This window comes from Gymnogyps californianus, chromosome 2 (genome assembly GCF_018139145.2).
Source record: "Gymnogyps californianus isolate 813 chromosome 2, ASM1813914v2, whole genome shotgun sequence".
NCBI lineage: Eukaryota > Metazoa > Chordata > Aves > Accipitriformes > Cathartidae > Gymnogyps > Gymnogyps californianus.
Window position 1 is genome coordinate 152,212,156 of NC_059472.1, and position 25,998 is coordinate 152,238,153.

The 25,998-nt window shown below is 40.0% G+C and overlaps 1 protein-coding gene across 5 annotated transcripts in view; it reads right to left on the minus strand.

Annotated features, from left to right (window-relative positions):
- The window catches only part of NRP1 (neuropilin 1), a 114,355-nt gene that overhangs the window by 58,663 nt on the left and 29,694 nt on the right, over positions 1-25,998 (minus strand). For all 5 annotated transcript variants that reach the window (XM_050890723.1, XM_050890722.1, XM_050890721.1 and 2 more), the window contains exons 4-5: positions 8,724-8,905; positions 3,799-4,026 (exon numbers count right to left, since the gene is read on the minus strand). In XM_050890723.1, the coding sequence (XP_050746680.1) occupies positions 3,799-4,026; positions 8,724-8,905 (410 nt within the window). The remainder of the gene's footprint in view (positions 1-3,798; positions 4,027-8,723; positions 8,906-25,998) is intronic.

The window sequence follows — 25,998 nt, forward strand, 5'->3', positions numbered from 1 at the left end:
CGTAAGTGCCCTCGGTGAATTCCTTTTGAAGTCAATCTAACTGCTCACATGCTTCAAAGATAAGCACAGGTTTTGCAGAATCAAGACGCAGGTACTCAGCACTTGCCAGATTCAATCCACTAAAAGGACAACCAGGTAGGCTGAGGACTCCATGATTGTGACAGAGCATTTCAGGATTAATGTCTTTGTGAATGACTCTTATAGTTGCTGGCAAATTGTCTAACAGAAAATTGTTTTCCATCAGAAAAACAGCCATTACGTAGAAGCAAAATGTAAATGGAAGCATATTGATTTTGACATACCCTTTTAAACACCATTGTGAAAATTTGTTTAAGAGAACATTTCTTTTTTTTTTTTGCTTTTTTGGGGGAGGAAGGAAAAAAAATCACAACTGTAGAAAACAGCAAATTCATTTCCTGCTGATCTCTAGTGACTGTAGCCGATCAAATTCTATAGTGAAAACATTTTCCACTTATGTTGGCTTTCACTGCTCTAACTTAGGTATATAAAGTTTACATCTGAGTTAGTGATCCATAGCTCCCAGTACAGTCAATGAGATAAGAACCTCTGGAGGTCCATTAACTGCACCCTAAAGGAGACGTCTGAGACAGATCAGAGTGGGGTGCTGTTCTCTCCTGCGAATGGAGGGACTGACAGTGCCTGGTTCAAACACTGATGCCTGGTTTCCAGAGTTGGGTGAGAGCAGCATATTCAGGGGGCTGTCCGTCTAATTCTGCCCTGGTTGCAGCCACAACTATTTTCCATCAAACTGTTCTCTGTGTCCTATTAAAATACTGCCATCATCCTGGCAAACCACAGCTGTGTTGCCGTGGAGCAGGGGATTCGAACTGAAGAATATGCATTTTTTCCAAACATTTAAAAAATCCTTCTACTTCATGTTTATATCAGTGTAGTGCAATGACGGCTTTAACCTCTAACACAACTGGGCATGTGAGCAGCAATGCAGTATAACAAAGCAAAATAGCTTCCCTTTTTATGGCTATGTCTATATCACTAAACAGAGCAGGCCATGGACCACCCTCTGGACCAGCGGCCAGGGACCGTTCCTGGGACCAGAGTAACAGTGTGACACAGCTCGCTCCCATAGGGCTCTTCCCTCGGAAGCAGGAAAGCTGTGTCCAACGTGCCTGTTGGGAATGACCCCTGGCTTTTGCTGTCCTCCAAACCGTGCTTAGGAATTGCTTGGGAAAGTACAAACTGACATGGGCTAAAATTGTGCAAGGGAGTGTGCCAGCAATTAAGTACACACAACCATGCCTTGGCCCTGTTTTAATTAATAGTGTAGATGTAGCTTCAAAATATATTTTCATGGACTAAAGGGAAATGGACAAATGGCTGAAAGACTCACCCTGGGTGAGCCTCCCTTCATCAAAGGCAACCATACTGCCTAATATTTTTCAGAAATTTACTACTTTCATGTGGATGCAAATTAGACTTATTTTGCCTTCCTTTCTCCTTTTTTTTTTTTTGGCAAGATTATCTGGATACTCTCTTTTTGATATCTAGAAACTTTTAATTTCTATCTTCAGTTTATGGCCAGGTCATGCCAGTGGTTTCCTGTGTCAGCTTTGCTCTTCGGTTGAAATAGTTCGTCTCCCTCCCAAAGATTCATCCTGTGATGCATTTATAGAGAAGCAATCACATTCTCTCTGCCTTTGTAGTGTTACGTTAAGTTAAACAAGGGAGACTGACTGCTGGCTAAGGATCATCCTACAGTGAAATGATGCAGCAAATATTTCCCTACAACCGCCGCAACATCCAACAGTTTGTATCTAAGGAAACATTTCTTTCTAGTCTACAAATTCAGTTGAATATTTACGAACATGTAAACACACTTATTGGATGTCAGGATCATTTTGGGTTTATACAGTTTGTGAGGGAATTGGAAGGCTGATAATGCCTGTTGTTAATTGCTCTTCAGTATGGCTCAGTCACTTTCTTGAACCAGGAAATTACCGCTTTGAAACCCTCTGACACTAACAATAATGCATTTCTTTCTGGTAATATTACACATAAATTGATTGATTGGATCATCTTTTCACATGTCAGTTTAAATGCAAGTTCTACAGGAATTCAGCTTGGACAGATTTGGCCTATATACAAATAAACCTATTATTAAATGTTCCAGACATCATTATTGTAGTGTTACAATACTGTTTTCCTAACTGAGGCATTAAATACTAAATAGTCTTTCAGCTACTGTTATGGCTCTTTCTTCACTATTGGAGTGGATTGAAAAGAGCCATGATAAACCCATTAAGCATAAAACAAAGGAAAAACAAATATACGTTAAAAAGCACATACCTATTTACTGCAGCATCAATAAAAGCTTTAACTAAAATTATATTGGGGATTTATCTAGGAAAACAGGCAAGTTTAAATATGTTATTAAAATATGTTCCTTAAGTTATATGTTTTCATTTAAATGAAATATTAATGTAGGATTAGCAGTTTGTAGAAACTGCCACTGCTGTTCATAAAAGCGAAGAAAATATCTTTTAATATGGGTTATCACACCAGTGGAAAACTGAAATAGCTGTAATTAGTGCCCAACACAAACAACATAAATCTTCCGTGGTTGAATTTTGCTACAAGTAACAAAATTAAGAAGAAAAAGGACAGCTTCAAAATGCTTCTCTTTATCAGCTTATGCCATACACAGAAACAGTGAAAAAAGCATCACAAACAATCAGTTTTACATAGCTGTTTGCACAATTCGTATAGGCGTTTGGGCACCCTAAAGCTTAGGCATTCAGCATGAACAGTCCCTTTTAGGCTGGAGCCACAGCCTATCGAGCTGGGGTCCTTGGAGCACTGGTACCTGGCTGCCCTACCTAGAGGGGACTTGGATCTTGCAGACCCATTGCCGTATATGAAAAAAATAAAGAAATCACGCAGCTATTTTGTTCTTCAGTCTCAGTGTAAAACAGGGATATGAGATTGGGCAGAGGGTGAAATGAGGGCTCACTGGCTCTATAGGCTTAGCTAATTATCTAGCTATGCACTTAGTGCATTTGCACAAGGTCAAGTGTGGTCAACAACTAAGTGGAAAATTACTGAGATGGCAGAGAAGTAAGTTCCAGAAGGGTACCCAACACACCCACCCTGACACATGTGCCCAGCTAATCAGAGATTATAAATTAACAAATTAAGTTAAAACCTTTGGATTCGCTTATACTGCTGGAAGAGAGAGCACTGTAAAGGAGGAACCCTGCAGTGCCCAGTCACTGAAGCCACCTGAATGAATAACTCAATGACTGTTTACTGACCTGGGTAATCATTTAGTCACTATGATTTCAATTGTATGGACACCACGTTTTCTCTGGCAAAGAAATTCTCTGCTTTGACAGCTGGTCTGTAACCTGATTCCTTCACAAGCTGGAGGGTTAGTACCTGAAGTCCAGTTTGGGCAAGTTGTTGGAAATTTCTGGACAATACTCATGTGTTAGCTGTGAAAGTTTGGGGACCTATTATGAGGCTTCATATTTAATTTATTTTAGTGTAGGAAGTCCATCACATATTCCCTCTAAAAACAGAGGTTTCCCCCAAGCCAACTGTTCAAAATCAAACATATTTCATAAAAAAAATCCTTCACACTGTGGTATGCTTTACTGAATGAATTTACAGAGCATTTTCCCCATTTCTCTTTAATTCAACTCATTTCACATAAATCAAGCAAGGACTTCTCTACTATGACATTTAAAAAAATGAGAATATGCCTTCTGCAGCCCACTACGGAGTAATGGTTATGCAAATCACAGTCCATTTTTCTCTTACCATCAGGGAATCCATCCCAGATTTCCAATCGGTCATAGCGACAGAATGCTCCCCCTGGAGTATTTGAATCAGGTTCTAGCTCAAAGCTTTCAAATTCCAGTATAATCTCTGACATCTTTGGTGCAAAGATAATATAAGTGCATTCAAGGCTGTTGGGATATTTTTCAGGGAATCCAGGGGACTTTATCACTCCACTTGATGAAGTAAAGTTTCTGGAACATTCAGGTCCTGGTAGAGAAAGAGAAAAATCACCTGGGTTAACACTGCTACTAAGCAAAGCAGTTAGCTGGAAAACAAATTAGGTCTTATTGTCTCTCCAGCAGCAAAGGTGGCTTTTCAATGAAACACCTCATTTTAATCGCTGCATTAATCATTCAGCCAGCTTGTTCCTATTATTGATAGTCAGGTTTTAAAGTGCAATTCACATATACTGTCTGATCTCCAATTTTCAATTTGTATGGAACAATATGAAAACTTGTACCAGCTCTAGAAAAAATTATGACAAATACAAAGTCATGTGGGAACAATGAAAGTGTAAGCTGCAGAAATCTCGACAGAGCCCTAGAGAAATAATTATAGCCCCTTCAAGCTCAAATCTTTAAATCTTACGGCTGACAGGCTTTTATTGGCGAAATAGAATTTTTTTACGAAAGTGGGTGAGTGAATTCAGTAGAGGGAGTAGTGGTTTCAGATTCCTGGAGCACTGACTCAGTAACTCTGCCAGATGTGACCTATGCCTCCTTGACAAACTAAATGTGAAAGGTAATTCGTACATGTACCAAGGGTGAGTGACTCATTCTGAGTGGTGTTGACACAGGTGCACCAGTAAAATGTTGCTGTTAGTGCAGGCATGATAAACTGTGTGATTACAGGCAGTGTTGCTAGAAGTCACCTAATGTCAATGTTGACACACCAACTTTCCCCAATGTCCCCACCATGGCATAATGGGATGCTCCAAACAGCGCTCTTGGTGGAGCAGGGAAGTGGCAGTAAAGATGCAAGGGTATAAAAGGCCAGATCACTGGATTTGCCTTTGTGAATACAGGGGAATAAAACTGGAGTCCCTCTCTTGTCGACAGATCGCATTTCTCCTTTATTTAGGTCCCTCAGGAATCCTCTCTGTGGAGCCCACATCTGCAGGTGTGCTCAGAAGTCAGCCGCAGGCACTGCCCACACATCCTCCCACAAGGTCAGCATAGGTACCCCTCTCTGACTTCTGACACTCCAAATTTAATGGAAAGTGATTTACAGGATTGGGGGCATTGGTGGATAGCAGCTGACCTGGGGCGTTTGAGTAGGATGACTCAGATGAAGGTCTTCGGACATGGAGTAGAGGAAGGACACAGGCAACACAGTTTGATTGCAACAGGCAGGTCTGTGCTGGAGGATGAGTGTGTGTGAGGTTTCAATTTGGATAAGGATGCCCAGCATCCTGTAGTCAGGAGCCTTAGAGGATTTCCAATGCTTAACACAGATCATTGAAGGAAAACAGTCTGGCTTGTTGCATATATGAATACTCTTATTTCACCATAGAAAATGTTTTCCTTGTGAATGTGCCAAACATATTACCCCCCACAGATCTGGCCACCTCCCAGCTAAATTCAGCATGCAAGAGAGAGGTCTGAATGAATTCAGTCAGTTCAGGTATTTTTGTCCTTCAACAGACACTGATAGGAAATGCTTGAGCTATCACATCAATATTCAGAACACTTCATGGCATATTTTGGAAGATGTAGATATTAATGCTCACGTAACCTGACCCATTCCAATTTGGGAAATTACATTTTGCCTATAATTAAATAGCCCCCTTACACATTAGTCGGATATTTCTCTTCTCTCCCTGTCATTCCCTTGTCTCCTTGTCATGTATGGGAGGGTTATATTCTGGTTGTTGCTCCTCACTCCCACCAGTAGCTGCTGTTCCAGGATAAAATAGCTTTGCTATGCCATTCATAGCATAAAGTGCTCTGTACTCCTCTTGGAATCCAATAAAAGATGCAATATAAAATGTAAGCCAGGATCATTATTGCTTTATTAAATACAGCCAGATCCTGGCTCTGTGAGTGCACAATCGTCAGGCTCCTTACACTCACACATGGTATCTCAATACCAGATTGCTTTATTTTAAACATGTTCAAGTCAATCTGGTGCAAGAAATAAAAACTGTTTTCAGAAAAGCCGCCTCACTAAAATGCCCTCCACAGACTTTGACCCTTTATTGACACTGTGAAGAAGCTCCAGGAATTAAATCAACACTGAGGCTATGAGGAACTCCATGGGGCGATCTTCACAGAAAACTGGCAGAAAAGGTTCTAGCAGAGGCCCGATAGAATAGATACTTCTGATGTGGAGAAACTACATGTATGCATCTCATATCTACATGTGAAGAGATATGAGCTGAAGGAAAGAGAGAGAGGAGGCAATAGAGAGAGCAAAGAGAAAGCTATGACATTGGGGATAATTTCATTTGGTCTCTGTAGGTGTCACTGAGCCAGAAAATAATTTGTGTTCTTGGTTGACACTGTCTTTTCTTTCAGTTTACACCATAAATTTAGTCGACTAAAGTTAGGAATGTTGAATGTGAACCATGTAGATCCTCTTCTAGTGAACAGGCCACTCATCCTTCCCAAGATAGGCTGGCTGCCGAAGCTGAAATGATGAACATTTCAGATGGGCTAAACGCTGGGCAATATGGGTTTCATGTTTTAGTCTGGAATTCAACTTCTTTGGTGTCTTTCTGGCTAAGGAGCTGGATGAGAAGTAAAGGCAGCTCCTACTCTCACAGCCCATGCTTCATTTATCACAGTCATTACGTGTGCTGGTCTCCCCTTACAATTTCCATGGCATGCAGCATTTTAAGTGTCAGGTTTAGAATTCAGCTTAGGACACAGGTAGCGTAATGCAGTTTTTCTTTTCAAAGACTAAGGATGCTCTCACAGGAATAATGGGCAAAAATATACTGTGTGCTGGAATGCAGCTCAGCCTTCAGCTCAGCACCACACGACGTTGGCCTTGGGATCATTTTAATACTTCTCATACCTGGGAAATGATGAGCTAAGTTGTGAATATGCTAAAACGAAGCATATTAGTCTGGTGTGAGCAACTGAGCTTTACCTGCGTAACAGGGTGAACTGGTCAGCTTTATTCGGTACAGATATTAAAATGTAAATTTGGAATAGCATATATGCATTAACTCAAAAGTTAAAAAGGGCTGTGTTCCCACAGCAAACATAACTTGTATCCTTTGTGTACACACAGCATTTTCTAACACTGTACCTGGTGATAACTTTCCTGCCTTAATATACAGTTTATGTGGAATGAACTAGAGTTAAAGTTGCTCTGGGAGCCATAATTTTGAGTTTCTTGACTTCTGTGTGTGTAAAATCACATTCATAATGCCATCTTAACATGGTTAATGTATATCATTGAGAGATGTAAATGACCACACAAAGAAATAAACGGAACGTTCCTGTCAGAGCTCTGAGTTGCCACTACACTATTAGGAAATAAATAAAAGCTTTTTTCTTGAAAACGCTCAGTTGCTAGAATAGATTGTTTCACAGGTCATTCTTTCACTTCTTGTTGTGTTTCAGCCTTGTTCTTTACGAAAGATGGTACTGTATATATAAGCACTGGGAAACTTCAGGACACAGTTTCAAGAGTTTAGCTTCCTAAAGACATGAAAATAAATAGAGATATTTTTTCAGGAAAGCTTGGTGTCATTTGGATGCTGAGTTCTTTCAAAAAATGTGACCCTGAAGGTCACCAAAAGAATTTCTGAGAGCCAAGAGTGGATTTACAGACAGAGAAGATGGTGAACAAGAGGTCTGTGGCCCCAGTTAGCACTGTGCTGAGCAGCAAGAGCATGCAATAGAAAAGAGACTTCACTACTGTGCTTCTCCTCATTAACAGTACAGCTGCCACCAGGCGCATGTGCTGAACACAGCTGAAAATCTGGCTCTGGTTTAGGTGCTTAAAAGGGACTTGAACTGGTTCTGAAAATGGTTCTTGAACTGGTTCTGGCACTGGCTGGGAGTGGTGTGCATTGGAAATTTGGAGTTTTGAGCTGCTTTTGTGAATATGACCCTAAACATTGATGCTGAAGTCAATATTTTTTTCTATAAAGTTAAGCTTATTGTCTTTTTAAGTATCATGAGTTTTGGTCCTGTATTCTCCAGGCATGGAATATATGAATCATTTATCTCCATCCAGCTATAGGGAAGGCGTATGCCAAAAGAAATGATCTTACTGCCCTTCTAGCTATTGACTCAGAAAGAGAGTTATCAAAGAGGGACTGTCTATAGGTCTGGTTAATCCTGGACTGTTTGTTTCTCGGCTTTCTCTGTGCCCCATACAGCTATCTCTGCTCACCGGCACTGAACTCCTGGCACAAGCATCCAGCAGGTCATGCCTGTGAACAGTGTGAGCTTCTCCTCTCCTTTACCTCCCAAACATGATTTGTGAAAGCAACAGCAACATCATCTGCTGCCCATGTGTACTCCGGTCTTTTCCGAGCCCACAGCCATCTCTTGGGAATGCAGAGCAAAACACTAACCAAAAAAGTCAGGGACTCAGAAGGTTACAGTGCTGTTAAGGCAGTACCATTGTAAATCATACAGTAATTATTATCACACACACACAAAAAAAGGGAAGCTAATGGTTTTAAGACGGTCAAAACAAACAGCTGATGAAGACTATCGCATTACACCCAGAGGAGTCGATCCTCAGATGCAGCTGACCCATTGGATTCATAATGATTTACACCCATTGAATACTTGCTCCACCTTGGAATGACAAGGTTAATACAATTTACTCTTTCAAGCATTTTCATGCATTCCCCCCATTCCAAAGAATTATGGTGAACTTTTTGATGCAAGCAAAAATCACAAGTTATATGAGCTATATAACAATGAATTGTTTCTCACCTCTTTTGAAAACTTCATAACGGATAGAAAATCCTGCTCCATGTGTCTCATAGTCGGAAACAAATTTGATAAAAAGATATGGTCCCGAAGACACTAAAGGAGGGGGAGCAATTTTTCCACAGTACTTTCCCCATAAGCGTCCTTCAGCATTATCTCCATCAATCACTTCAACATAATCATACCTGGTAGATAAATGGAAGGAAGAAACTTTTAACTTCCGGGAAAGAAGGAGACCTAATTAATTTAGAAACCATAACACAACATAGATAATCAAGAAAAATGCTAGCTTGCTTGGAAAATGCATTATGCTGAAAGATGTAAGCAAAATGAAATAATTAAAATGGACTACATTATGTCTGTAGACATCATCTGGCAACATGGAACTATTAGGAAGAATGGTGTCCATTATGCTTGCAGACAATGTCAGCTAAAGTAACCAATTAACAAAAAAAAAAGGAAATCTCATGAGCACAATTCTGTATTATTAAATTGTGTTCCTTTGTCTGTGTAGTGTTGTTATCAATACATAATGCATAGCATTCTTTTCAAACTGTGAAGTTCTGTTATGAATTCAAAAATGTCTTTTTGGCTGGAGCTCTTCATGAACAATACTTTGATTTCCATATGCTGTCCTCCAAACATATGTCCACAGAATAATAAATAAATCCCTAAACATTAGATTTTGTTCAAAACTCCATCATGTTTCAGATCAGTGGTAGAAAAATCTGTTATTTTCCTTGTTAGCTGGACAAATAGTTTGGAGCAAATCACAAAATCCACACGTCAGTCACAGCACTTGATTTTTCTCAGACAAAACTTGTTTCATTACAAATCATCTTTGCTTAGGTATTTGAATCAAGAAGTGCACGTTATAATGTTCATACTTGTACAGCATGTGATTGCTGAACAGGCTGGGCTAAATCCTCCCCTGGTTACTTCCTTCATTCCTAAGGACTTTATAAGGAAAAGCATATAACAATGCAATAATGATTGGTAGTAAAAGTCTGCCTGGGAGCAACAGTCTTGTTAGGGTTCCTCAGCCCTGTCACCAGAGATGCCAGTATGCAGGGCTTGGTCTGACAGATTTGGTTTCAGAGGGCTGAGGAGAGCCCAGCAGCCTGGTGTACAGAGTCAGCCGAGAGAATACAAATGAGAATAAAAGTCACGGGGAGGCAGAAGCTGCAGGTGCAGAGGCAGGTCTGGTTTTAAGTTTTATTAGCAGATGATTTCACTCGACCCTGGACAGGAAGGAGGAGCAGACACAATCTGTAGAATCAGTTTAATCTTCTCCTAAAAGGTGGTGGCATTTGGAGCCTGGGTTGTGCTCTGGGCCTCTTTTGGACTGCGGCAAAAGGCTTTTCTCTGCCCCTGCGTCTTTGTGTCTCAGCCATGCTGCCGTTTTATTTAACAAGTTGCTGTTAGCCAGACAATCTCATTTACTTTTCATTATCCTACTACGACTGACATTAAAATGTTGCCATTAATTTGTTTAGACCTTTATTCTACTGTTACGTTAACTGAAATGTTCCGAGCATATTAATATACAAGGAAAAGCTAAAAATGACAGGACAATAAAGTGTGTCTGACATTTTTAAAGAGATCAAAGGAAAAAAATGTCTTCATGATGACCAATGTCATTTTTAACAACTCTGCTCCAAACCATCCAGGGCACATTACTTATGTTTACATGAAGCCCTGTGAGACAACTGCAAAGATGATATCACTAGTTAAAGTGGACGGCTTAAGGCTCCTTAAATTAAAAATGACATTACCTCATCAGTTAAAATTGTGTGCCAGCTTTGGTGTATATCAAGTAGAAAATAAAGCTGACACTGATGGAACTGTAAGCGTTAACATATGTGAAATATTGTGTTAACTGCATTTCCTCTTATGTATTTGATTTTTCTAGTAGCAATTGCTCAGCTAGTTAGCTTCGCTGTCCCATTTCAGATTGGTGGAAATACAAAGCGGAAATGTTCATTTCTGGGATAATTTTACAGATACTTTAAGTAGCCTGCATTTTTTAAAATTAGACTTCTGTTCTTTCTATAATTTCTTCATGATATATATAGAACAGGATTTGAAAGTTAGGAGGAGAGTTGTAAAAAGACCTCAGAATTGTTTTTCTTTGGGTTTGTTTTTTTTTTTCTTTAGAAATATCCTTAAGAATAGTGGCTCTAGGTTCCCTGCAAAACCTATTGGAAGTACTCAGGGATGCAGGCTGGTAGTTTTTAGACTTTAAGGAAAAAATGAATGTTGAGAATTTTTAACAAGACAACCTTTCTCCAAATAATTAATTGCTCGTTAAAGAGAAAGAGTAACCACATAAAACCACAGCATCTGAGTGACAGTCTTTGCTCTTCTCCCCATGACGACATTATTTCACCAGTTTCCCAGGCACCATTCATTGCTCAAGCCTCAACAGTAGTTAAATTTTCAAATGAATATCAAGAAGAACTCTATTTCTGAATTATTAAATGATATGAAAAATTTCAACTAAAAATGCTAAGCAAATTTTTATGTGCTTTTTTACTTCATGTCTAAAGAAGAAAAAAACACCAAAAGGTTTGAATTCAGTATTTTTATTCTGCTACACCTTAAAAACAAACAATCTTCTATAGTCTTACTAAGTCTTTCGTATACAGCCAAAAAAATAATCAACCTGTAAGTACCACTTTTGCTATTATATGAAGTACATTTGGCAAAAAATATTCAAATTAAATTCTGTCACTCTCCTAGGTTTCCTCTTTTGTAGCGATAGCCTGCCCACACCTTTCCATTGTCCCTCATAGTGACAGAACTGTAATTTATGGTGCTTTTTCTGGCTGCTCTGCAGTTGTAAATGACACAATTTGGTTACTAAAAGGCTGTCTTCTAATGGATTTTGCAAGTTACAGGTCATGCAGCCCTGTGGAAGATCGGAGGATTTTTCAATTTTTTTTCTTTTGCTTTGAACAATTACTGACAGACAGAAAAGAAGTTTAGCTGTGAGACAACAGGTACGAAGTATGATTTGAAAAGGGGAAGCTTTAGAGATCAGTGCTACAGCCTTCATATTCTAAGGATCATGTCTTTTACTTGGCAGCTAACAAATGGATTTGGATTCTCCCACACTGGTGGCAACATCTGATATCTGGGCTGCAGTAAATGGGTATCATCTATATTATTTTTTTCTTAGGGAAATGAAATTACTCTGGATTTTACTAGTTTATACTTGGAAACCAACATCCTGCTGTCATTTTTGCACTTTTCAAAATCCTACCAGAGACCATAGTGTATCACAAACAACTGTTCTTGTAAATAGGAGAAAGTACAGTCACAACTTGAAAATGGAGTTGCTGCCAAGGAAGCTCAGAAAGCAGCTTGCTTCTCCCTCTGGACTTGGTAGCAGTTCTTCTCCATAAGTTTGTCAGGAAAAGATGCTGTGCCAGGGATGCAGTTGGCACATTGGCATCCCTGTGAGGAGACTGAATGTGTCACCTCTGCAGCGCCCAGACAGTCTTGGCGCGCAGCCCAGAATACTGAGTTTGCAAATTTGGATTTCCCACTTGGCAATTCTTCACTCAGTTACTGCTGTCAATGGTGTGGCAAATATTTCTTGTAATGTTATAGTCCTTTAGGGTTTATGGCACAGAGATGTAAATATAAATAAACATGGTGCTAACCATTGAGTGTAGTTTCAGGTGAAAGACTAGAGCACGAGTTCATGTGCAAAAATACGAGATGCTTGCCCAGAAGAGGGGGTAATCAGTGGATACGTTCATGGAGCCACTATGCCACGATGCAAAAAGCATTCCCTTTTTGCTTGTCTGGGTCTTTCCAGATATTCCATTTTCGTTTGCTTTGTGTTTGCACCCTCTGTGGTGTGCAAGGAACGCGTGTGGCTCTCGAGTGGGAGCCTGCTGAAATGCACTGCAGAGCTCGCACACTCCCCCTGCTCCTCCCAGCTGGTGCCTGAACATGCCATTACTGGATGGTCCTAATTTTATGGTTCAGTAAAACAATGTCTGTGACAGATTCCCATTGGAAAGATGAGGGAATCTAGAATTCCTCTACAAATTCTTGAAGGAATTGCAAAAGACTTGCTCTTTTTTTGGAAAGTGTAAGTTACGGGTTCGAGGAAAAGGCCAAGCAATACCTATAAAATGAGCACTGGGCAATGAAAAACATAAACAGCTGCAGAATACAGATTTTGGTGAATTTTCTGTTTCCAGTTTCTAGTAGGTGATAACAATGCTTATGTCTGGTTTCAGTTCTGAACATGCTGGCGACCCCTGAAATGCACCATAGCGAGTTGTACTGCAGGAAGTGAAGTGAAAGTGCTGGAGAGCCCTGCCTGCTGCTGAAACCAGCCGCTCTGCCAAGCTACACTCCGCTTCTACACATTTTCCTATTATTAGGGCAGTGAGATCTTACGCCTTTTGCCTAAAAAAATTCCTTCCCAAGACATATGCAGAACTCAGCTGAAATCTAAATATCTGCCATTTAACCTTATGAAACAATCAGTGAAGTGTATACAACTATAATTTACATCTGAATATGCCATATTTTTCTGCAGCCTACTATGATATGCATCTATAGGGTGCTTATGAGTATTTCGGTTATTCACCTGTTAGAATGAAAATATTTTCCACCTCTCTGTTTCTTTTATCACTCTGATTCCACTTCCACCAAGCTGCTAAATCTCTCCCTGACACGAATTATCCACCCTGGTCAGACTATCTTTGGGTCTGAGAATTTGCTTCTTAGTATGTATTTTTCTTTTGCCTTTATTTTATAAAGAATTTTTTTTTTTATTCCTCGCAAGGCTCCATTTTAGCTGAACAGAAGGCATTGCAAGAGGAAATCTAAATAAAGAGTTTCAAGTTGTTCTGCACCATGGATTTGTGCCCCATTAGTGACTGAGGGTTAGAGGTGTGGGATTTACTGCAGTGCTTGTGGCACAAGGCAATCTGTATCCCAGAGCTAAAAGCTTAAGAACTGCAGGCACTCAAGGGACACTAACCGTAATCCCAGTTTATTAGCAACAAGAAAAAGAAGTACATGCTGTTAAAAATAAAAAATTAAGCACAGCCCCAAACGGCCTGGTTTTCTGCCTGTAACCTCCCAGCCTGTCGGTTGCTCTCCGTCTGAGCCTCCGCGCAGCCTGACTGCTCTCTGGGGCCTCCTGTGCCCCTCCTTGGCAACATGGCCCGTCTAATGGGCGTTGGAGGGGCAGCACCCTCCTGTGGAGACACGTCGGCCTTCCCTGGCACCTGGGACTGTCAATGCAGGCATCCAGACGGAGGGGATATAACTCCTCATGCACGGGCCTCAAAACACACCTTGATGGAGGTGAAAGCAGCATGTGGCCCTCGGAGGATCCCGGGTGACTGCTGTGTCTGCAGCAAGCCACCAGGCCTAAGCAGGGCACGGGTACTGCCTGAGCACCTGGAGGCATGGGAACTGCAGGGAACTGCAGGGTTTTTTTGCTTTTTTAGCCCCTTCCCAGTGTGCTTGGTGCCATGGGGTCCTGCATGGTGCATTCCTGCCGGGCTGCTCGCTCCCATCACACACCGCAGTCTTCTCAACGGAGAAGTCTTTCTCCATCCCATCTCCATCCCATCTCCATCTCTCAGCCAAGTCAACTGTTGGTGTGGATGTGTCTTTGACAGGATGAGTGAAGTGACCTTTTTTTTTTCTTTTCTCCTTCCTTCCTTCCTTCCTTCCTTTCTTAATTAAATCTATTAAAAAGCCCAACTGATCATTTCTCTAAGTGTGGACACGCATACAGTTGAATTAGCACCAGCCAGGCAGTGCAAATTCTGTGAGAAAGGGGGAAGTGGGAGCCAGTGCCCATGGCAGGAGGCTTTTAAACTGGTTTTGCTTGTACTGGATTCCTGGTGTGGATGAAGCCCCCTAAGGGAGACAACATATCATCTGAATCCCACAGTTCTCTGAAGTGCTGGATATTTAAATAAGCAATTTGCAATCGATTAACGATTTGTAATTTACTGAAATCCCTGTCAGTTTGGGGGGCCTTTGTTTCCATTGGTCTTTTGTGAGCTTGTGTTTTTATGGTCTTCACCCAGGGCCAAAATTCACTGAAGTTACTCATACAAAGGTCCTGTCAACCTAAGAGATTTCTGGGAATAAGGCCATTGGGATTTGGCCACTGTTCAGTAATTTACTAATGCCATTAACTGACAGTGGGTCTCCATTAAGAATGAACTAGTGAGGGTCTATTTTAGTACAAGACAATGCTGTAGTGAAAAAGAGAAAAGATGTAACAAAGAAATTGATTAAAATCTACAGTTACCCACTGTAACAGTTTGATTGAGACCAATGTTAGCAACAGTTTTGTTATTACACTGGTTTCTGGAATCATCTAATGTGTTGGGATTTGCCCTTTCATTTTAAAATAAAGTTTTTAATTCTCTGCTGAACAGAGGAATCTGAAATACAACATACCTTAACCAATAAAAGTTCAAAACCCAGATGTAATAAAAATAATCACTACTATTTTAAAATCTGATTATCCTTCATCTTATCACATGCTTCTGGTTGTTTGGCTCATAACTTTGAATACCTGGGACTGGCAGAACCGAAGATCTGAACAAAATAAGCAAGGGTATATCTGCACTTTTATCTATACAGCTCCACTGAGAACAGTAGACAGATCTTTAGCTGCTGCAAATGAGATTAGCTCCTTTATGTCAATGGATCTAAGCCAATTTACATTGATATATGGCTAAAGAGGGTGCAAGTGGTGACAGAATATTTCACCTTGTATTTACTTAGTTCTATTCTATTTACACCAAATAAAACCTGGAACATTTCTTCAACAGAAATGTGAACACCAGGATTCACTCTGGGAATAAACGTAACAATGTCATGCAGAAAATGAAGAAGAATCAGAGGTTGTGGACCAGGTTTTGCCATTTTATTATTGCAATGTCCTAGGGGAAGTAAAAGCAAAATTCATCTGCTAAGGTCTTCAGCATACCTATCTGCAAAAAGCATTTTAACAATGAAAAGAATTGATCTTGAAGTTAGGGCAAACTCCACTGATTTCACTGCTTGCCACATACTGTAATAAATTATAATATAATGATCCCAGTATATAAAAATGAAAACCTCTTCTGGGAAGAAACATTCAATTTTAAACCTCTTCAGTGAAGAACTTCAGTTCATAACTTTCTGGCATAGAAAAATGCTATCTTTTCATGGAAAAAGGTTTCTGTCTGTCAAATAAGACAAATTTACAAATCCATGACTTCCACTTTAAGTGGGGGAAAAAGAAACAGCAGTTTAAAGACTTCAGAGACGAAGGAGCTTTCTAGTGTCAAACTGGTGAAGTTTAGTATTTATAGGAAATTCACATGCCTCTAATTACTCTAAACTCAGTTCCCAAGTAAAATGTGCCATCTGGAAGATATTAGAGTCATTTACAACTTGTTCACCTCCCTATTTCACTGCAAAATCTTACCTCTTGCCAACTTTCCAGTGTTCTTCACAAAATAAAATGCAGTCTAATTTTTACTGGTTGTTTCATAGTTACTTTATCTACATTGAGCCAGCTAAGGGCTTAGGAAACTGGAAAAAAAATTACATTTTTTTAAAAGTAGTTTTCTTATTACTCACTATACCTCAAGCTTTATATTCTTTCATACGGACATTTCAGGTGTGAGGGTTATGCCTTGGCTTAGTTTGGTATTTAGCCACTAGTTTGACATGGTTAGATTTGGAAAGACATTCTAGGTGATAAGAGAGAGAAAAAAGATGGCACAAGCAGTCATCTTGCATAAGAGTAGGCTCTTGTAAGCCAAAATAAATTATTTCCAAACGCTCAATTATACAGTTTTGTTTCTGTTTTTATGACCTCCCAAGAGATGCCCATCAATCAGAAAACTTCTCGTTAGTTGAGCAACTTCATCCAAGTATGCCAATCTGTTTATAAGTGGAGCTTTGCAACATTCCTCTGAGGTAAAGTTGTCATTCTCATTTTACATATGCGGAGACAGAAGAGAGAGACTGAGTGCCAACAGTCTCCCAGAAATTTTGCAAACAGCAAGGAACAAAGCCTAGATAGCCAGATACCGTGTTTTAAATATAACAGCCCAGTCTAGCTCCTCCTGAAATAATGGAAAGATTCCTAACGGCTTCTGTGGGTTTCGAATAAAGCTTCTTAACAGAGGCTTGAAGCTTGGAAGTTTTCTTAAGCCATAGAATGACTGGAAGAAGGGGCTGCAAACTCTCACACAGTCTCACAAATACATTTGTGTGAGTTCTGTAGGAGAACTAGACTAAATTACTTGCATAGAAACTCATGCATATATACACACTCACACTGCTGCAAGGAGTCAAACACTATCTGTATGCCTCTATATCCATTAAACATTGTTTTCATGTGCCTAAGTAGTTTAATGATTTGTGGTTGGATTAGTGATGTTAGCGTGTACTGCTGAATTCACTAAAAAGCCTGCTTAATTGGTAAGTTATAGAAGCTTCAGGTTTGCTTCCTTGAATGCCTAAAGAACAGAGAAAGAATTGTATCAAACGAAGATCAGAATCGTTTGTGATTTCTTTTTCTTTCCATGAAAGTAGAAAAGGAATGCTTTAAAGTGATGGCAACCTTATAGTACTCCACTTGGGAGTTTTGAACTGCTGATTAATTTGTAATTATCCTGTTGGGATCTATGTGGTATATTAATCATAACCTTAGGAACTTGACTTTTAAAAGTATTAGGTAGATGTTAGCTTTTCACAGAAACTGTGAAAGTTCAGAACATAAAATAAGTTCCACGCTTTTGAAACTCAAATATTTGTCCCTTGTGGGCTGTCTACAACGTCTCTGAGCAACACCCATAATTAATGAAACTAAAAGAGGCTAAAGGAGAAAGGAAATTGCAGACATACGTATCAGCTTTAGAACACAAGTTATGGCAATTTTCTTCCATGGCAACCATGTCCTGAAGCTCTGTAAATGCAGTAAAATGATGGGTATTTTCATTTATTTCCAGTTAGGAACTATATTAAGAGAGTATTAAGGATGCAGCGTTAGGCACTTGGAACTCAATATTTCTCAATGTTGTTCCCTTTGTTCTGATTTCTGCACCACACTCCCTTTGGGCAGACCGTTGGCCAAGTGAAAAATCCACGGTGGGATTAGTGTCTTCACATACCTAGTCTGTATTGATATAAATGATTGCTATGGGTCTTCCTTGCCTGAAAGTGTGACACATGTAAATGAGTGGATTGATTTTTGCTGAGACTGCATCTAAAACCTGTATGTAGCCACCCAAGTAGGCGTATGTACAAACAAGTGGAGTTATCGGAAAAAATACAGCTTTGTTGTTGAAACTTTTGACTTGTCAGTGTTTAATCATGTACACGTATTAGAGCTTTCCCTGTGTTTTGTTAGGGGGGGAGGGGGACAGACCCTCTTAAGCTATCACCAAGGAAAAAACAGTTTGAATTACATAATGGAGATCAAAACTTTCAAGGCTTTTCTGGATTGAAAATGGAGTCCTAAAGTGTGTGAAATATGTGGCATTATTAGCCTAATATTCTCATAATGCTGAGAAGACCTTTGGCAGTCTGTTGTAACACTTAAAGATGAAAACCATCTCTCCTTACTTCTTTCATATGATACAAACTTGGAAAGACAAAGTGCCTGGCCGTAGCATCTAGAAGTGCTCTCTGGCACAGGAGGCACACAAAGCTGAATAAGAAGCATTTGTAGTTCAGAGATCAACCCACTTACAATGTCTGCATGTTTCCTGGCGGGCCGTTATCTCAGCACAAAATCATTTGGTTGTGTACATTGCCACTTTAACAAACAACCCTTAAGCAGCATGAGTAATACGCATAGCCGGCAACTTTAAAGAAGCCCTGGCTTTGTGAAATCTAAACAATATTTCACAAGAGCAGTGCAAGGAACATTTACTCATGGATGGTGCTTTCAAATTTCAGCCTTCTGATCTTAGTAAGTGTGGTTGAAGAGCTGCCTGAAAAAGTTCCACGGTTGTTCTTCTTCTGTTTTGCAATGGGGACTTGTGTATGCACGTCTGTGCGTGTGCTTCTGTGTGTATATTTTTATATTCCTTGTACAAAAAAAAGACCTGACTCATTTTAGCTGTCTCTTTCCAAAGTTCATTCTCAAGCAGAGGAGCAGCCTGGGAAACTTTCAGCCTGGAAGATGTGCATTTCAAAACAACTAAGGCAAATGAGAACAAGAAAGCAGAGTGGAAACCTCTATTCAAATTTAACTATAGTAATTGCTACCAATCCTTTTCTATTAATTTATTGTCCAATTTCAATACAGACATTATGAATAAAACTCCTATTGATAACTTAGTGTGTTTCCTTATAGGTGTAGTTGGGTTTTGCACACATCAGTGTGTCAATCCAGCAGGTTAGTACAGACCTCCCCATAAGTTTCTGCTCTTGAAATCTACATTAGGAAATTCAATAGCATCCTCAGCATCATTTTCTTATAAAGTACGTGAATACTTAACATTTATTGCAAACAGAGCGCTATTTCTCTTAAACTCAGTTTCATACAGAGTTACAGTACATTGTTTTTGTAATAGAGCTCGCAGTTAAACTGTACCAATTTGAAACATCAGTATATAAAAGTTTGTCCCATTGAGCAATTTTATTACCATTTTATTGTGTGTATCCTTGAACTAAAAAGTATATATAACTTCAGTGAATGAATTTATATTATGATAAAATATACCGTAGATGTTTAAAGCTGCTAAGCCTGAAGTTAGTTCATTTGTATCCTATATCACAGAGAATGTCACAGTTTTTATGAGTTTTGTGACCTTATGATTTATATGGGTCTTGAGAAATAACTATGTGTTTAGAATGGAGGAAAACAGTGGCCAATAAACATTCCCAGTAGCCTAAAAACAGGAACAGCTTGTTAGCTGAGGTCAGCCATATGACCCAGCGCCTAGTGAAACTGCATTGTTATAGCTGGCGCATGGGGCAAAGCAGCCATACAAAAAAAACCCACCCCAGTGATCCACCTCTCATAAAAATGTCTTTCTTAGAAAGAGAGGCATGTGATAATGGCTTACAGGAAGGAAAATGTGCACAGCAGATCAGCATCATCCCTGGTACAAATTTACAGAGTTTAGTGGAGTTGCATCAGAGGTGCGTTGGCCTACATTATTTTAAAATGGAAAACTAAGTTGAAAACCTGCCAGAATTCACAAGTATCTGCTAAAGAATTTTGCATAGTTTTCTTCTGGTACTAAATACTTACTTGTGAAAGCAAGCAGTGTAATGAACATGCACACAACACAAACACGTACACAGCTTGTGGGCTTCAGTAATTGGGACCATACTGCATACATGTGCGTCAGCTCAAATCCCAAGTGGGAGCTGCAGAAATGTCAAGGAAGTATTCATTAGATGGGACTGAGTTTGTCTTCTTTCCACTTCCTTTTCCTCCCTCATCAGTGCAACTTCTTGAGATATACTCTCTTAAATCTGCTGAGCATTTGGACCTATACTCAGTGAAGGCTAAATCTTGTTTGGAGCCGCATGGCTGTGAGATGACCTCTGCCTTTGGAATCAGGGCAGTGGAAAACGTAAGTCAGGACTAACACACAGAGAAATTGTTGCTTTTGAGGTCAGCAGTAATGTTGTCCTAGAACCACTCTTGCCCATCCTTGTCCTGGCTGCTTCGACAGCTGTGATCTAGAAAAACAGAGTCTTCAGGAAAATGCCGTTACTGGGTCCGAGAAAGCACGGGATAATGATATTGATTAGTCTTCTGCATTTCATGGGTCAGGCTTCTGTCCTTGCTTTCTACTCAGGGAAATGGACAGTGTGACATGGAGCTATAATAATGTATTACCTGATATATCAAGGGGACCTGTAGTAACTCAGGTTGTATGAATTGTAAACACAAATGGTGTTGCAACTTCTTTCCTTTTGTTACCCATAACAGAGTGGTGCTCTAAGTCTTCATTAATCAATTACAATAAATAAGCCTTGAAAGGCGATAAACCATTACACGGCTGATGAAAACACCTACTCTGCAATTAAATGGATAAAATCCTGATTTGATGGCTTTTGTTTCATTTACACTTCTAGTCAGGTATCTATTAATGCTTTTACTTTTGTTTGTCTACTTAGTAGTGATAAGCATACAAAACTAACCTGTATAAGACTCTGTGGTATTAAGCATTGATTCTTTCCTCTCCTTCACTCACGGCAAGCAGCACAATAACCCAGACAGACAAGCCATGAAATATATTTGGGCCGGATTCTCTTGTACGTGCAGAGAATCTGAGCGAGATAACGCTATGCTTTCCTTTATGGTTTAATAATGCAAAAGACAGGCTTTCGCACACTAGGGAGAACAAGGTTTGTTTGCCTTATGCATTCTTAAAGGTATAAATTGTCCAAAACAGTAGTAGGAAGTCTGGGAAGGAAATGAGATAATGCCCCATCCCTTTCCTCACTTCGAGCCCCCTGAGCTGGCTCACAGAGATGTCTGGCTTGCACAGAAGAAATCTGGGACTCCTTTTGGCAGCGTAGCCTCCATCCTCCTGTTGCAAACCCTCCCCGTGCTGTGTCTGAGGTGGTGCAGCTCCCGGGGTGCGCTGCAGGTCGCAAGGTGCTCTTCTGGAGCTGTCCTCCCTCTGCCAGCGGTACAGCCAGACACTGTCACCTTGTAGCATGTTAACGAAAGGGAAACCTGCAGTTTGGCTCTCTCAGTGCTAAGATACTGAAATAGCCAACATCACACCCAGCTTTGAGCCAGACGATACATGCATCGTGTTCATCCCCTACTCTGAATAAAACAGTTGGTACCTGGCAGGAGGAGGATCTGTAGTTGGGGAATCTCAAACTTTTTGTCAAAAGCACTTTTTTTTCTCAGACTGAAACATCATTTTCATAATTTTTAAAAACAAACCCTTCCTGTCTGAACAGCTCACATGTTTCATGCTGTTGAGGCTAGGTGTCAGTGCATAGTCCCCTTTAAAATTTTACAACGTAACATAACCTCATTTTGTTACATTGTAAACATTTCCAAGATACAGGATCCTGTTTTTTATTACAGGGGTGAAATGGTAATAATCCCCCCTCTTTCCTGAAACGGGCAGAAAAACCCTTTAACAAATTAAACGTACGCATTCCTCATTAGCTTTAACCTGAATTTAGTCTCGTGGGCACTGTAAAGCCAGTCCTTCTTTCTCTCTCTCTGAACAAAGGGATGTTAAGAGACTAACAGACTATTGGAGAGGCAAAATCCTGCCTGACTCACAGTACCAACACATGTTGAGATGAACAGATTCCTGAAACAGCTCCAGTGAATTGAATTTTCACGTATTTGGCATATAACGTCCCATATTTCAGCTTTTCCTCAATGACTGCACATTTCTCCTCAGATACCATGAAGTGTCCTCTGCCCTTGCATGATTGCCACATGTCTAATGTAGGAACCACACCAGCCAGACAACTTTGAGAAATATTTCAAACCTTTGTCCTTTCCCCCCGTGAAAATTCCACATGGGAATTCACAAAAATCAGAACTAGCAGAGGGACAAGAGAGGAACTGATGAAGGATTGTCTCTTTTTTTCCCATAGGGATAAGGATCATGGAAGAGCCTCTCATGCCAGCAACAAAAGGATGTATCAGCTGGAAAGAACCTGAACAAGGTTTCTATGCAGCATTATGCTCTCAGAAAATCACAGTATTGCTCGTTAATGGTGCTGCTCAGAGCAGTGATAAACTCTACCAAAAATTGCTATTCTTGCATTTGGAGATGTGATTAGAACACAGGGACACATGTCTGAACTATTTTTATTTAACTGGCTGAGGTACTAATAATGCCACAGACTCTGCTCAGTGCTGAATGTTCCCACCGGGGACAATAAAACCTATGCCAGCACAGCTTTGCCACTAACTGGGTGAGGATTAGGCACCATTATGGATGCCGCACTCACGTCTTTGACTGCAGTGCGGATGCAGATGTCCAACATGTGGCAGGTTGGAGGCTGGGAGTCATTCTGCTTTCGTGAGAGCCACTGGCTGGGAAGGCAGGAGCATTGGAAGGGAATTGGGCTGCCCAGGGGTTGCTTGTTTAGTTACCTGTAAACTTTCTGCGTCGTTACAGCTCTGTGCTGTTCGCACAGTAGCTAACAGGGCCATAAAGTTGTGAGATTAGAGAGGGTATTGAGATTTCATGCTTCAGATGCAAGGAAATGTGAGCCTAGATGACCCTCAGTATGATGAGGCTTAGTTAGGTCATTTAGGGACATGGGAGATGATGGGAGAAAGTGGGCAGAGACTGGACTGGAAAGTTGAAAGCACAGGCTCTGTTCCTGTGCCATCGCTATTCAGTGAAGCTAACTGTCAGCTAACTTCCCTGTGCCTCAGTTTCCCAGTCTGGAAAATCAGATATTGATATTTCCCTGAAAGAGTTTGAAGGCATTGGATGAACTGAGACGGCTACAATACTAGTGACACCGTCATTAATTTTGTGATTTAATAACTCTTTTGTAAATAGATATATTTAGTTGACAGCTCTGCATTCTTGCTCCTAACCCTTTTTAGCTTTGATTTAAAATTTTTACCTTTGCAGATGGACAATGAACATAAAGGACAAAGAGACTTAAAATACTATGTATTTTTTTGTGAGCCTCCATTTCAAAATGTTCATAGTGAAATACGGCATTTTGCTGCTCTTGCCACTACATCAAACCTTGTTCTACTAAGCACATTATAACAAGCAATAACATTTCTTTATAACCCAGAAATACTCATGGATATAGTCTTGTCTAGATGTGCAGGGATTTACACAATTAATACTCAAAAGTATTAATAAGCCTTCTGCATAAATCCCTAGGTGTGGAAAGAGGTGACCATGTATCCCTAAGCTCCTTAAGATGGGTACTTACAAGGAGCCTGAAGAACAAAGGATTTGGGGGAGAGTCTGTTTTTAAGCAGAAAATGATTGTCTGACATCTGAGGGACCCAGAATTACTCTGAATTACCCTGTGCTGAGCATCCTGCTGCTCTGGAAAACTGGTTTTCTGAGGGACACGCTCTGGTGTGTTGCGGTAGGGTGCCCCAGCAAGTTATCCACCCTTGTTTCACTCGTGGCTAAATACATTCGGCAATTAGATTTAAAGGATTTCTTCTTTGAAGAGGAGTATTTCCTGTACCTGAGCTCAGGTGTGAGAGGTTGGCCACCTTTCCCCCAGACTTTCTAAATAACTGATGATGGTGATTATACTTCAGTCAGTAAAACAGAATAGGAAACAAGGACATGTGCTACCTCCTTCATAATCCTGGCAGTATTTTCTATTCGAATCTCAGCTGATTATGCTTTTTCACCCTTTGATAATCAGCATACAATCCAGTAATTGTGCTGTGGGGCGGAGTCTTTTCACACAAAGTTATTGCAAAAAACGTCTTGTTGCATAAAAGCCTTAGCTAAATTGTATACAGGATAGATTACATACACACCATGAAGTTGTCAAAACATTGTGATTTGATTAATGAGGCTGTTAATTTTCAGACTTGTCTCCCATACAGATCTCGAGCCTCTTCAGTCACATCAAGACTTGTGAGGTTAACGATATTCCCTGCCAGCCTTAGCATGAGTCTGTCACGTTATAAATGACTCTCCCTCTGTTTGCCATGTAGGAACTGTCTTAGATACCTGGGGCAACATGAGAGGAAGTGAGCACATTAGCAAACACTTCACTATGGCAAGTCATTCTCAAAGTGAAATGCCTTTCATCCTGTACGACCAGTGCCCTTTACACCCAGAACTTAAGCTTGCTCCTCTCCAACATGCGTTTTGTCTCCTGACGCTTTTAATCCTTAAGGATGCAAGTCTCGCTCACTTCAATTTTGCAGTCCCCTGCCCGTCTACCTTAAGCCAACACGCTTTGTAAGAAGAAAATCAGGGACTTGCTATAAGGTAAGTGAAAATGGTTTCATATGAATTGAATCCTAAAAATAGCCCATCCTGTTTTCCTTAATCTGCAATATCTGTGTTATTCTGTAAAAGAGTCCTAAAGGCATTAACATAAGTAAGGAAGACAGAATGGTGCTGAGATCTTCTTTTCCCTCATTTCAGCCCACCCTTCATACACACAGACACACAGACATGCAAATCCATGATCAGGAGGCACGGTGAAAACTGCTTTTAAGTGTGATCATTAATCATGTGTATATTGATGACCTTCTATCTGTATTTCTTTCATTTTAAGCACATAAGTCTTGGCTGATGGGTGCTTTATTAAATCAGTACTATCCACTACTCATATGATTTAGAAACATGAATTACTCAGTAAGCTAGAGAAGTTTAATATTCAGCCAGTCTCACCTTCAGGCCACATGCTTCACCTTACAAAATCTGAGGTAAAAATGACAGCATCAAGAATTGATATGTACATGACATGTTTTAAGAATTAGACTGTACAGCCCTGCTTTTGCTGATGTCAGTGAGACTACTCATGCACAAGGATTTAGCAGCACAGAGGTTGCACATAGAGCTTGGGAGAAACATTTTACTGTTCTGTAAGTATGACATCAGGTTGGGACAGTATCTATCTTTCTGCAATAAAGCCAACATAAATAACAAGAAAAAATCTCTTCTTATATGGTTTTAATGATTTCAATTGTCGGAAACTCAAAAAAATCTTTTAGCATATGTATGTGAATTGGAAATGTGCAATTCTTAAAGTTGAATCACTTAACAGAATTACAGATAAGCCTTCTTATATTCCCTAAGTGCTTATCAGCCTTACCTAAGGCAGGTTTCTGTTTTTTGTCAAATTAGTTTTATTTCAGTCAATACTGGTTAAGAACCTGTTACAAATCCTCCAGCTTCTACATGATTCAAATACTTTTGAATATTACATTGTTTTACAAAAACATGTTTTCAAATGTTGTCCAAAGTGATGCTGGAAAGCAGAAATACAATTTCTACATGCAATTTGCACCAGCCTGTCAAAAACAGCATAAAGAGAGAGAAGAAAACAGGCTACGTGATATGTTTTGCTATTGTTAAAAACAAGAGGGCATCTCACCTAATAATTTAAATAAGATCCTGTTGCCTGACATTTTTAAAGCCTTTTGATCTCTTTCTTCTGGTTCCCTGGGTTGTGCCTCTGTAGGGTGCAGTAGATGGAAAGCTATGGATTAAATTTCATGTTGCCTATGCCCCCCTTTACTGTGCCAAAACCCCTGTTAGTGGGCAAAACGAATGTTTGCTTTTATGAAGCACCACTCCACTGGAGATGGTGGAGAGTA